The 12,384-nt window shown below is 38.0% G+C and overlaps 1 protein-coding gene across 2 annotated transcripts; it reads right to left on the reverse strand.

Moving 5' to 3' along the window:
* Positions 1 to 843: 843 nt before the first annotated feature.
* LOC136679034 (tumor necrosis factor receptor superfamily member 10B-like) lies at positions 844 to 11,895 on the reverse strand. 2 transcript variants are annotated; one of them, XM_066657300.1, is made up of 9 exons: positions 11,649 to 11,895; positions 10,917 to 11,082; positions 9,637 to 9,765; positions 8,537 to 8,648; positions 7,532 to 7,620; positions 7,089 to 7,213; positions 3,959 to 4,057; positions 2,024 to 2,063; positions 844 to 1,804 (listed from the first exon to the last, which is right to left on the reverse strand). In XM_066657300.1, the coding sequence occupies exons 1-9, from the start codon at positions 11,667 to 11,669 to the stop codon at positions 1,512 to 1,514; spliced, it is 1,074 nt and encodes a 357-aa protein (XP_066513397.1). In that variant the 5' UTR covers positions 11,670 to 11,895; the 3' UTR covers positions 844 to 1,511. The 2 variants fall into 2 exon arrangements, with proteins under 2 accessions (XP_066513397.1, XP_066513396.1); XM_066657299.1 differs by having other exon boundaries at positions 3,803 to 4,057; positions 11,649 to 11,894.
* Between the last annotated feature and the right edge of the window lie 489 nt (positions 11,896 to 12,384).

Raw genomic sequence — 12,384 nt, forward strand, 5'->3', positions numbered from 1 at the left:
TTTACCATTTTCTACCAAGTCACTATATAGAGCACGCTGAGCAGCTGCATCACTGCTAGGTTTGGGAATTGCGGTCTCTGAGTGAATACAAAGGACAGCTAAGATCATCATGGTCTCTCTTTTCTACATCATGGTCATTTACTCAGTACACTGCAACCGCTAAGCCACCAGCCATCTGGGGTAATTCAGGCCCTTTACTGCTAAACTGTGGATTAGCTTCGTTCCAAGCCTGAGCTGATGGATATACACGCATTCAAGCAACACAATTGGACTTTGATATTTCCTGTCAATACATAGATCTACTGTCTAGACATCACACTCAGTTACTGCATTAAACACATGCATTTGTTCTTAAAGGTGTTGCTGTTCTTAAATCACTACATCACTTCTCAGTAGTAGTTACAGTACAATTTCTTTGGTCCCATTCATCTGTACTTACATTAAGTCAACATCCAGTACCGTTAGTCTATTTTTGTATATTTGCACTGTTCTTGTGCAATAAATACTTATTGTATATATATATACACACAAAATAAAGCCCCTAGAACATCAACAATTCAAATGGTAACTAGAGTAACTAAAGAAAATATATAACATTTTAAATCGTTCTAATTAATTAAGACCTATTTTAGCTACAGGACCAAGTGCCTGTTCTAAAATATAGAGAAAAAACTAAACACTACAGTTTCCCAAAAGTGAAGCCCTGTTAGGTGGCATAAATGTATTTTTAATTACATCAGGATGCTATTTTTTTTTTTGCAAAGCTCTGAATTATAATTCATTTCAAAATTCATAGAGGTTTAATAGTGGTAGCAGACTTCTAAGAAAAATCCTTTTTTTGAGAAACTTTTATTTCATTTTGCTTTACCCTTTTATAAATAAAAAAAAATGCCCCATTGTTCTGTAAACAATACTGTAACACTGGTGTTTGCAAAGTGAAAATAATTCCATCTTTCTTCACAAGTATAAATATTTAGAGTAAATCATTAATTCATTGCATTTACACGGGTCTGAAACTTAGTGACATTTAAACACAGGCATTTGTTTTCCCTATGTATAAAAATAAATATTTTTAATATAAATCCTACATTACTTTACGTTACAAACATCCCTGATTAGACAGGGCCTTTGGTTATATTATAGTCAGTGTATTCTTCTTTCCAACAGCAACTGCTTCTTCTCTTACAGAAAGGCTTTGTTGTAGCAGTGGGAATATTGCTCTAATGTTTAGACAGCATTCAGTCATTAATATCAACAAGGTCAAATACTGGTCATTTATCTGAAAGATTTTCGATGGTCATCATTCCCGTGTACACATTCCACGTCTTCACAGCCCAACGCAACAGGGCTTTGTACCCGTATCGTGGACCCTCGGCTTGGAGCTTAACAAGCTTCGGCTCATGCAGGTGCTCCAGATCGGCACTGTATTTTTTTTTTCTTTTTTCCTTTTATTATGAAATTGTGGGAAATAAAGACTTCAGATGAATAAAATACTGCAGTAACAGAAGTTCTCAGATGTCTTCGTACATGTACCATCTGTTAGCTATGGCTCTGGTGACAATATTTTCTGCCGTAAGCCTCTGGTTGAGGTGAAGCAATGCCTCTATGAGGGTGTTGAAGTCTGCCGTCATCCCTTCCTTCTCCAGCCACACTTTCAGCAGCTGGTAAACTTTCTCTTCCAGAGACAGGGACTCTGCATTTTTAATGGCATTGTCATTTAGTCCAATGTTGCGGAAGAATCTGTTGTGAATGTTAACGTCCATCTCTTCAAAGAGGTCAAAGCATTTTTTCAGTGATTCCTCTCCTTTGGTAATAAAAAGAATATAAATTAATAGGTAGAATACATTTACAGTACAGTAAAAATAAATCAAATTATAGATCACTACCAATGATCTAAAAGGAAATGCATAAAGATAATTTAATTAAAGCTAGTTCTACAATTAGAGATACATTTCCCCAATATTTGTCCAAATATTAAAATTTGTATAGATCACTTAGACAACAAGAAAGAATACAAACTCACCATTCAAAGGAACTAGTCGTCTTCTTATTTTTTCATTTTCCTAATTACAAGAGAGAAAACACAAATTAATAGGTACATAGCTTTTATTTTATGTATGTTCCTTAATCAGCCAATAGATGGTTCCATTCTTGTTCCATTTATTCCATTGTCATTGAACACGAACAGTAATTCTATTTATCAAGGCTTTATTGGGAGCGCCTCTCTTACACTTCCACTAATTTCCTATAGAGGAAGCATTTCTAATAGTGTGGCGTGGTAATTATCTCTGTTACCATCATTATCATGAACTACAGTCATTATATTGGACACTGTCCACTCTAAGTCAGGGAAAGTAGCTCATTTGTTGCTGCACATTTTATGCCAGTTGTCCTCTAGTCTACCATCTGTTGACAAAGAACGCTGTTGGCTGGAAATTTTTGCTTGATGGACTATTCAGTTCAGCCATGACAGTGAGGGTTTACAAACTGAAGCAGCACTGCTGTGTCTGATCCATCAAAATAATCAATATTCTGCTCTATAAACAAACAGGGAGCTTGTTTCCTTTTGCTGCAGTAGAAGCTTAAAAGCTTAGTTTTTGGAACAATGCTGGGAGAGCATTAGTGAGACAAGGTACTACTATTAAATAAATATGCCTAAGGTATTACATGGAGCTCAATCACTCCAGAGAACACAGTTCCACAGCACAGTATTTAAGGGTTTGTACTGACAGTTGGAACTGGGTATGGAGATCTTAGGTTCATCCAGCTACCCTTCAAAGCATTTTATGTTCACACGCACATATATACATATATATATATATATATATATATATATATATATATATATATATATATATATATATATATATATATATATATATATTACACAAGCTGTCAGTTTCAAAATATGTACACATTAAAATAGCTCAGACATTTCAGAAGGCTTTTTCGACATACAATGTTCTTGGAGTGTGTCTGCATTTGAAAAAGAGTAGGTCAGGCAACAAAAAGTAGAGCTGCTACAAATGAGGTCATAGCTTAGCACTTGGACACGCATAAGCAAGCTGGTGTTAAGACAAAGCTCAGCAGGACACTCTGGACCAGGGTCATTAATTCCAGGCTCAGAGTCCAGCACAGATTGGTGACATCACTGAACAAACACACCTGATCCAACTCAGAAGTTGCCAGGTGTGTTTGTGCAGGACTTATCACCAAACTGTGCTGAACCCCAGCAAAACTAATGACCTCTGGCCTAAACCAACATTTACAGTGAACATATCTTTACAATATGTTGACAATAAATGTCAGTGCTGATGTAACCATTGGTGGTGTGCATCAAACCTCCCATTAAAGTGTTGATATAAGGCTCCTTTCTGCCTTTCACATGCAAAATTAAGACATCAGGGGGTGGTTCACAAAGCAGGATTTCTTAGTTAACTGGAGGAATTTAATTGTGGATCACATATCTCCAAATCATCCCTAAGGTACTGGATGGAACTTTATCACCAGAGAGAACACAGTCCTTCTAGGTGACACTTGGCATTAGGCATGGTGAATAAGGCTCATGTGCAAAGCTTTCCATTGTATTTAATGATTTCCTGTGGTGTAACTATGCATTTTCTGTACAATATTAATACTGATATATAAAAATAAAAGCAAATTTAATTCTAAAACATCCGGTCTGGGACAGGGTTCATGCTACTTTAACCTGTTATCGTAAAGACATGTAGCAAAAGGTGCATTCCTGCTTTGTGAACCCCACTGAGCGCTCTCTCTGTGAGATATTTGATGCGGTTCTCACCGGTGGTGGGGGAGCAGACAGTGCTAGGCTGTGGCTGGGCTGGACAGGCAAGCATAGGCTGCCCTGGGAGGAGGTGGGGGTGTTGGGGAGGCTCCTTCCTAGCCCCCGGTCCTCTTCCTCCACCACCTCATCACTTTTCATTGTCCTGACACCCACCAGCTCACTGGGGCTCTGCTTGAGAAAAGGGGCCTGCACATCTTCCAGCGCAGAGTTCAGACCGTTCTGTTGCAACTCCTCAGAGCCACAGCTGCTTTCCTAAAGAGCAGAAGAAAAACAGCTAGAAAGGCGTGTTGTATAGCTTAAGCAATTCTCAGGTTTTATTGCATTGATGGTATCAAAGGTGGTTTTTATGGTGTTTTGGCTGTTATAGTACACTCCTCAACACTGAAATTGCAACACCAAGGAGGACAATCCTCTGCACGGACAGATGGCCTGATTAGAAGAATGGCACTGTGTGATCCATTCTGCATGTCAAGTGAAATTAGAAATCACATCCCAAGCTTAGAGTGTCTACAAAGCATCAGAAGCCATTTCCACGACATTAGGCTACGAGTCAAGTGTCCAGTTACAGGCGTGTTCCTTTGACTTCACGCCACAGCTCACAAATGCTATCATGGTGCGCAGTAAGATTGCAATGGAGTCTGGAATGGAAGTCAATAGTCTTTAGTGAGGATTTGTCTCAGAGACAACAAAAGTCTGAGATTGTTCTGGAGACCACCTGGGCAAAGCCACGCAGAGGCCTTTACAAGGGAATACCACATCTGTCTTACTCCCTGGATTTTGATGTGCCGTGGCATAATTTACAGTAGCCGAACCCCTCTAGTCTTAACTTCAGGTACGGTAACAGCTCAGTGGTACAGTAATTGGGTTGTGGAACCACTTGTATAGCCAGTTCTCCAGCGTCCTGGAGCCTGTTTCTAACAGAACATGCCAGGCAGCATGTTGCCTGTGCTACTGTGAGCAGCTTGCATGGCCTAAACATGCTACCTTGGCCTACAGTGTCTCCTGACATGTCTTCGATTGAGAACATCTGGGACAACATTGGTCCTTAGTTGCAAGGGGAGCTGCCAGCAGGGGATCTTGAGGATTTGAGTGCCAAAGTGCATTCAACATGGCAGAACATTCTTCAGACAGCCACTAAACCTCCCTGATAGCATGCCAAGGTTTGTAAGTGCATGCATTTCCAGACGTGGTGCTCATATTAGATACTGAATATAAATTTTGAACATTTTGTATGTCTATCAAGCCTGTGATTTTCATAATTCCATGACTTCTCCTTTTTGACATTGGAATTCCAGCGTTGGAGTGTATTTTAGTTGTACTTAGCTATGCTAAGCAGCAGCTAAGGTACTTTGTAGATTCACTGCCCATTGTGGACAGTAAATAAAGTGGCTATATTTAAACAAGGTGTCAATAACAATACTAAAACAATTACTGTCACCATTGTAAAGGACTGTTCCTCTTATGAATTGGCATGTTCCTAACCTTTTAATAACCCTGTGAATGGTTTTCCCCTTTTTAGGTTTATGAGAACACAAGAAGAAATGATGCATAATTATATGCACATATTCTTAATGAACGACTGTTCAGGCTGCACTTTGCTCCTTTGTTGTGGTTAAGAAAATGGTATCAGAGTTCAAGAAAAGTACCCAAGTTCTCAGGGCAATAAATGATTTCCTCTAGTGAATCAAAACCATAATCATAGTCTACACTTCCTGTACGGTATTTCAGAAAGGTTCATTGTCTCATAAAATTGGTATAGTATCTTTTTCTTAAATAAATAATATGCAGAGAAAATTACTTCCATGCAGGGATAGCCTGAAGAAACTGATTATATGTTTATGTTCTCTGTTTCATATTCAGAAAAAATGGCAAAGAAATCAGGAAGCACAATAAATAACTGGACAATTACAACTTCACTGGTAATAAGAGGCTTTATAACTTTACAGCGTGGTATTTTGAATTAAATTGTCTGAAATACTTAAAACTGTGCTATATCTAACAGTTAAAACATTAATATAGCAGTGAATAACTCATTTCAATATAAAGTGGTGTGTGTGTGTGTGTGTGTTAATTCACAGGCCCTAGTTCACTTGTATTTGTGCAGTGACAATAAAAGCACATTTAATACTTTCATGTTTCACTAGTTGGGCACATGTCCCATAGAAATGGTGCTTTTTAAAACTTTTTTGAGCACTTTATACATTGCAAGACGGCAGAGTTTAGGATGAGACGTTTAGCAGAAAGCAACTGTCTAAATAAAAACAACCACCCCCATCTTCTTCATTTGTATACACCTCTGAGAGAGAACTATAACTGTTCCACATTTCTAGACACTGTGCTAAGACGACCAATGGAAAGGCCTTTGATTGAAGTGAAGAGCTCTAGTGTGAATGTCAGATACATCACCTTTACTGAGAGAATAATTCAACTTATGATGGAGACCTTTAAACAAAGGAGCTCCAAATACGTAATAATCATGACAAATAAATAAAAAAAAAAAAATAGACCAGAATTTCAATACATTTTACACTTTGCAGATAAATATGTGGCTCACTTAAGCTTTACAAGTGTAAAAAAAAGTGTATACTGATTAAAATTTTATCATGTATCACTGCAAGCAAGAGCCTGAGGAACTACTGCCACCTACTGGATTTATATCAAACCTCAGCACAAAAGAATGTCTAAAATGAAGGTCAAATTCCGAGTAGATTGTATTGTTTTAAGCGTTTTTAAGAGAATCTGAAAACAGGTGTTTAACGCTTGTAAAACGCTGTGCAAACTGACAACAGAAGAAAATGACTATAAATGCAAGCTGAAAATTTAAATGTGATTGTCTGATTTTACATTTCAAGTGTTAAAAATGAAATCTGAATTTAACGTTATGAAACTGAGTGCTGGGGATGAGTAATCAAGCTGCAAAAAAAAAAAATCACCCTCAAACACTTCAAAACCTGTCCCAGGAAACCACAGCAGTAACAGATACAGTTATTACGCAATCATATTACTGTCAGCGTCGTTGTTTTATGGTGCTCTTCAATCAATCAATCGCCAATTGAAACATGAATCAAAAAAGAATTTCTTCTAGCTCCATTCTGGGATTCCTACTATTATTATAGACATAAGTTTTCCATTTCTAACAACTGACTGACCGCTAATTGTATTCACATTCAGTGAAGGTTCAATAACTACAATGTGTTTTTGCAGTTCTCTGGTCGTCTTGATGCTAGAAGTTATTAGGCCCGGGGGAGGGGAAAAGAAAAAGTAAGAATTAAAACACACTCACGTTTATAAATACTCCTCCTGAGCAGCAAGATGCCAATGTTTTTTTACACCATGCAGGACGTTTCCAGTACAGAATAACCACAAGCAGTGTAATCCCCACGCCAGTGACCACAAGGACAATTACAGCTGTATCACACACAAAAATAGAAGAAATTGAATTGATGGAAAAGGGAAAAAAAAAGGAAATCCTATAGCATTTCCTCTTGTTATATAATGTGATTTGCCATATTAAACAAGCCTTATTCACTGTACATGTTAAAGGAGAGTACACACATTTTCACAAAATAAGTGTTTAGTTTAAAAACTTTGTTGTTTTTTTTTATTAATATGTGAAAGACTCAGACTAGAGACACGAGTCAGAACTATTCACAACGGACTCAATTCAGATGATTTGAGCAACAAAAGGAAGTGTGTGCCAATGTATTAAGAAGGTGTGTGTGGTACCTATGTATGCCTGACTGGAGCTTCTTTTTCTACAGATGGTGTTAGAGCTGTGTGTACAGCTCTTCTCCACCTCCTCATCCTCACGGCATCTGAAGGAGAGAGGAGAATTAATACATTCCTATAAAAAAATTAAAAAAAACAAACCTAGGGGAAAAAGTAAATAAATAACTCCCCAAAAATTACTGGGCGACTGTGATTATTACAGACATACAGATACAGACCTCAGTACTAGAGTTAAGTATATTACTAAGAAATAGAGAAAATGAAACCCAAACTATTAAAATATTCCAGATCTATTTTTTTTCTTTTTTCAAAAGAAATATGCCTTTAGATCCCAAATCTGAGCTGTGGAGGTAAGAGCATTCTACTTCTCACAGTTCAAGTAGTCCCATGTGAGAAGAGTGATGGTTCATTATTCTGAGAACATCATCTCAGCTTCTTTAGTAAATAGGTTTTAATCTAATAATAAAAGTTATAAGCTTAGAATCATTGTCGTAACGTAGAATGAATTTCTAAAAAAGTGCTGAATGAGTATCAAAAATGTTGCACTTATCAGCATTCACGTATTTTCATTGCATCCATTTTTTTATTATTAGGATTTCTCTACAGCTCCAAATACTTTCAGACCTGTAGCTTTGAATTGAACCTTCAGCAGGAGCATGGATAAAGCTATAGGTCTGTTCAGATCAGAAGCAAGACTGGAGTGGGTTATCTACTCTTAATCTTATCTAATCTCAGAAGCCACGAGTGACGATAGCATGGTGCTTGTGGTTTTAGTGACATCCTTGATCTTTTTTGCAGTAGTTATGAGTCACCTTTTTCCTCTTTGTTTTTTATTCACTGCCTTTCTTAATCTAGTTTTGAAGGTTTGTTTAATCACATATTCATTCATTATGGACATTTTCTAATTATTTAATCTCTTAAAAAATATCAACAACTTTTTTAAATGTCCATTTTCACTAGACACGACACCTCTGACTTTGGTTTCTGTAGAGTGCAACCTACCTTCTGCATGTTTTGCAGATTTCACAGGGTTGATCTGGGAGGCAGAAATGTCCTTCTTTACACTGGCACTGACTGTTTCTGGTGCTAGTGCATTCATGAACGCGGTCTTGATCTACAGATATAAAGAGTATTCAAAAGATTTTAAAATCATACAGATACGATTTGGGATTAACTCCATTGTATTAAAGTGTGAATTATCCATCCATCCATTATCTGTAACCGCTTATCCAATTTAGGGTCGCGGGGGGTCCAGAGCCTACCTGGAATCATCGGGCACAAGGCGGGAATACACCCTGGAGGGGACGCCAGTCCTTCACAGGGCAACACAGACACACACACATTCACTCACACCTACGGACACTTTCGAGTCGCCAATCCACCTGCAACGTGTGTGGGAGGAAACCGGAGCACCCGGAGGAAACCCACGCGGACACGGGGAGAACACACCAACTCCACACAGACAGTCACCCGGAGCGGGAATCGAACCCACAACCTCCAGGTCCCTGGAGCTGTGTGACTGCGACACTACCTGCTGCGCCACCGTGCCGCCCAAGTGTGACTTATTTTCATGACAAATATACATGGAGTTGCCAGTTTATTAACATTGTTACAATGTAACTTGTTGGCCATTAGACCCGAGAAATGTTCTCTACCTAGCACAATTGCAGCTACACATTAAAAATACAAAACAGAACCTGCACACTATTTGCATGACACACGTCATAGTAAGTGTGATCCCCTGTGGACATTCACTAATTATCACTATGAAAATCAACTAAACGTATTTGATCATGAGATTTACATTTTCAGCAATTGCTGTATGGTAATGTCAGATAAACTGGCAGTTGAATGTTGTCAGACTTTCTGGTTTTCTGTTGATGTATTTTTTGACGAAAAGGCTATTGCTGTGAACTTCAGGAGGACATTATCCCTCACTAATTACAACTCACAACCCACAGTTATGTATTCTGATACTAATTAGAATACGATTACTTTTCTTTTGAGGTGGTATTATTACAAGAAAATCGCCCTACAGATTTTGTCATTTCCTGTGTCAGAACCTCCAGTGTTTTAGCCAATATTACTCCCAAAGAAGTTACCTGAGCGACACTTGGTGCAAGGTAAACACTCAGAAAGCCCATTGTCATGCTCTGTGTATGAGCCAAAGTCACACTTTTCACATACTCCTCTCTCAGATGCTCGGCTGCAAGGCGATTTAACATGGGAACCTGAAAAACAAAAGTTTGCTCAGTCAATCAGTGAACAGCAACCACAGGAACGTGCTAAGAACAGCTGATGCTAAAACAGCCAGTGACAGAATAGTCAGAAATGACTCATTTAGTAATAAAGGCAATTCACACAACCCACGCAGGATGTGTTTGAACTGTGGGAGGAAACCGGAACACATGGAAGACACCCCACTCAGACACAGAATACAAAAGCAATGACATGTAAAAATTAATTATGGCTGGTTTTGGTACAGAAAGCCATACAAATGTGGGTAAAAATAGGAAAATTGGGAAGAAAAAAAACAAAAAAACCCTTTACTGGCCCATTAGCATGTTGAATGTTGAATCCTTGAGTGATATCAATATTGTTATGAACAATATCAGCTTAATGATTAACAAACACCACACGTTGCAATCCCATCAAACAGCATTCTTTGTTTTCTAAAGGTTATAAATTTACGTCATCATTCAGGTGAGTCACTATGTGGTTACAGATGAAAATACATACAGCATTCCTGTTAAACAGGCTTGTCTGCTGTGTATTACATTTACACCGTATGGCCAAATGTTTTGTTCATCCAACATATCTCTGTGAATCAGAGTTACTAACAGGTAGGTTGTCCCCCTTTGCAGCAGTAAGTGCTCTTATGCTGTTTGAAAGATATTTGGCAGTCATTGGTGAGGACAGGATTACTGATTATACAGGTCACAAACACTGTCATCATTAAGGTGCTGATGAAGTGCCATCACTCCCGAGAAAACCATACCACAGCTCAATGCTTTAAGGCTTTGTGTCTCTAGCAGACACCTGGAATTGAGCATATCTACCTGCTCTAGAGTTAGTTTGTTTATATTTAACCCCATATTTTATACTTCCCGTGTCCAAAATCAATACAGTTCAACATTAAATGTTTTATTGTAAATTGGGTTTAGCATATTGCACAAAATGGGGCCGCTTCTCCTTGTACTAGATACATATGAGTTAATCTGGTACCTGCTCTAGAGTGCCCCGTTTTATTGGTCAGTGATTTTCAATAAATATTATTATTGGTTACCCACAACTGAAACCTTGTGCATTTTCTAATAGATATAAAAAGAGTGTACACAAAGTTCAGAACAGGGTATAACTGACTCTTTCTCTTGGTTCTCACCAGCTGGGCAGTTCTGGCAACAGATGACACCATGTAAATACTCCATGTTTTCTCGGCAGGTGACATCTCGTACAGTTCTGTTTCTGTTACCTCCCAGTGCCGAAGGAAGACCCTTGACTTGCTCAACAGCTGAAAAGAACTGCAGGGTCCAGATCAATATCAAAACCTAAACACAGGAAAATAAGAGTACAGACAAAATGCAAGGTCTGAAACCAGATTTCTAAAAATATTTCTAGCAACAGAGTAAAACATATAGTCACAGAAAGATTGTCTGGATCAGTAAGTGTGTAATGTTGATTATACAGTCCATTCATAGCTTTATTCTGGTATAAATCTATATACAACTTCATTAAAAATTCACTCACATTTTAGAACGTTTCTATAATATATTTATATGTCCAATGAAAAATAAATATCGATTTTTGTCAATATTTTGATTACTATAACATTTTAACACAGCAACTGTGTTCCTTTGGTTGAATGTGAATAGTAACATTTTCCAACGGCTGCTTTAGAACATGGAAATAATCGAGTTAATTGCCGCGCGTTTTAATCACGCTGTTCGATCATTACAGACATTCTATCGACGTTCAGGACTAACAGGACAAACTGTGGTGTAGATTTAAGCGAGGAAATGCTGGTGATTTTAATAAACATTTATCGAGGGTTACCTTTTAAGAAATCACATTAAACAAAAGATAATTCACGTCCTGACAGGAATGTTTAACTTACCGGACTCGTCACGCGTTTCATGGTCAAAAAAACTAAACCCGAATCATCCAGAGAATAAAAAGATCCGTGTTTGAAGCTGAGTTGAAAGTAAATCAGGCTATTTTTCCTGATAGATGTTACATTTCGACGAGCTAATGACAATATTTGCGACAATATCTCTCTCTCTCTCTCACTCACTTCGTTACCTGCTCTCTTTCTGACTTAGGTTCACACTCTCTCTCTCTCTCTCTCTCTCTCTCACCTGCTCTCTCTCTCACTCACTCTCTCTCTGACTTCGTTACCTGCTCACTGGCCAATCACTATCACTACGAACCCCTGCCCCGCCCCTACCTCGTATGACGCAACGTCTCATCGTCTCCCCGATGCCTAAAGAGTGTAGACGTAGTTCTTTGCTCCAGAAACATCCGGTGAAATATTTCACAGTGTGGTGAATGGAGCCAGGCGTCTAAAGCTTCTCCAAGCTCATACAATTATTACACATATTTCAAAATGATTGTTGCATCATTCCTGAGACATGGGTTCCAATACTTGTTAGATTTAGCTTTATATTTATATAAATTGTATTTCAAAATGTATTCCTGTCAAGGATTAATATTCTCACGTTCATTGTCTATGGGGTAATGTGCATTTTTGTGCAATAAACTGGATTTGTTTACTTTTCTTCTTTGATCACTGATGGAGCAAAATATCTGTAAAATCTTAATTTTACCAGACAAGCAAAAATGATCATTATAAT

This window comes from Hoplias malabaricus, chromosome Y (genome assembly GCF_029633855.1).
Source record: "Hoplias malabaricus isolate fHopMal1 chromosome Y, fHopMal1.hap1, whole genome shotgun sequence".
Taxonomy (NCBI): Eukaryota; Metazoa; Chordata; class Actinopteri; order Characiformes; family Erythrinidae; genus Hoplias; species Hoplias malabaricus.

Coding starts and splice junctions, on each gene's coding strand:
- LOC136679034 (XM_066657299.1), bottom strand. CDS start 11,669: ATGAAACGCGTGACGAGTCCG. Junction 4,058..7,088: donor CAGGAGGAGTATTTATAAAC/GTGAGTGTGTTT, acceptor TCTGCTCTTTAG/GAAAGCAGCTGTGGCTCTGA. Junction 1,805..2,023: donor ACGACTAGTTCCTTTGAATG/GTGAGTTTGTAT, acceptor TTATTACCAAAG/GAGAGGAATCACTGAAAAAA.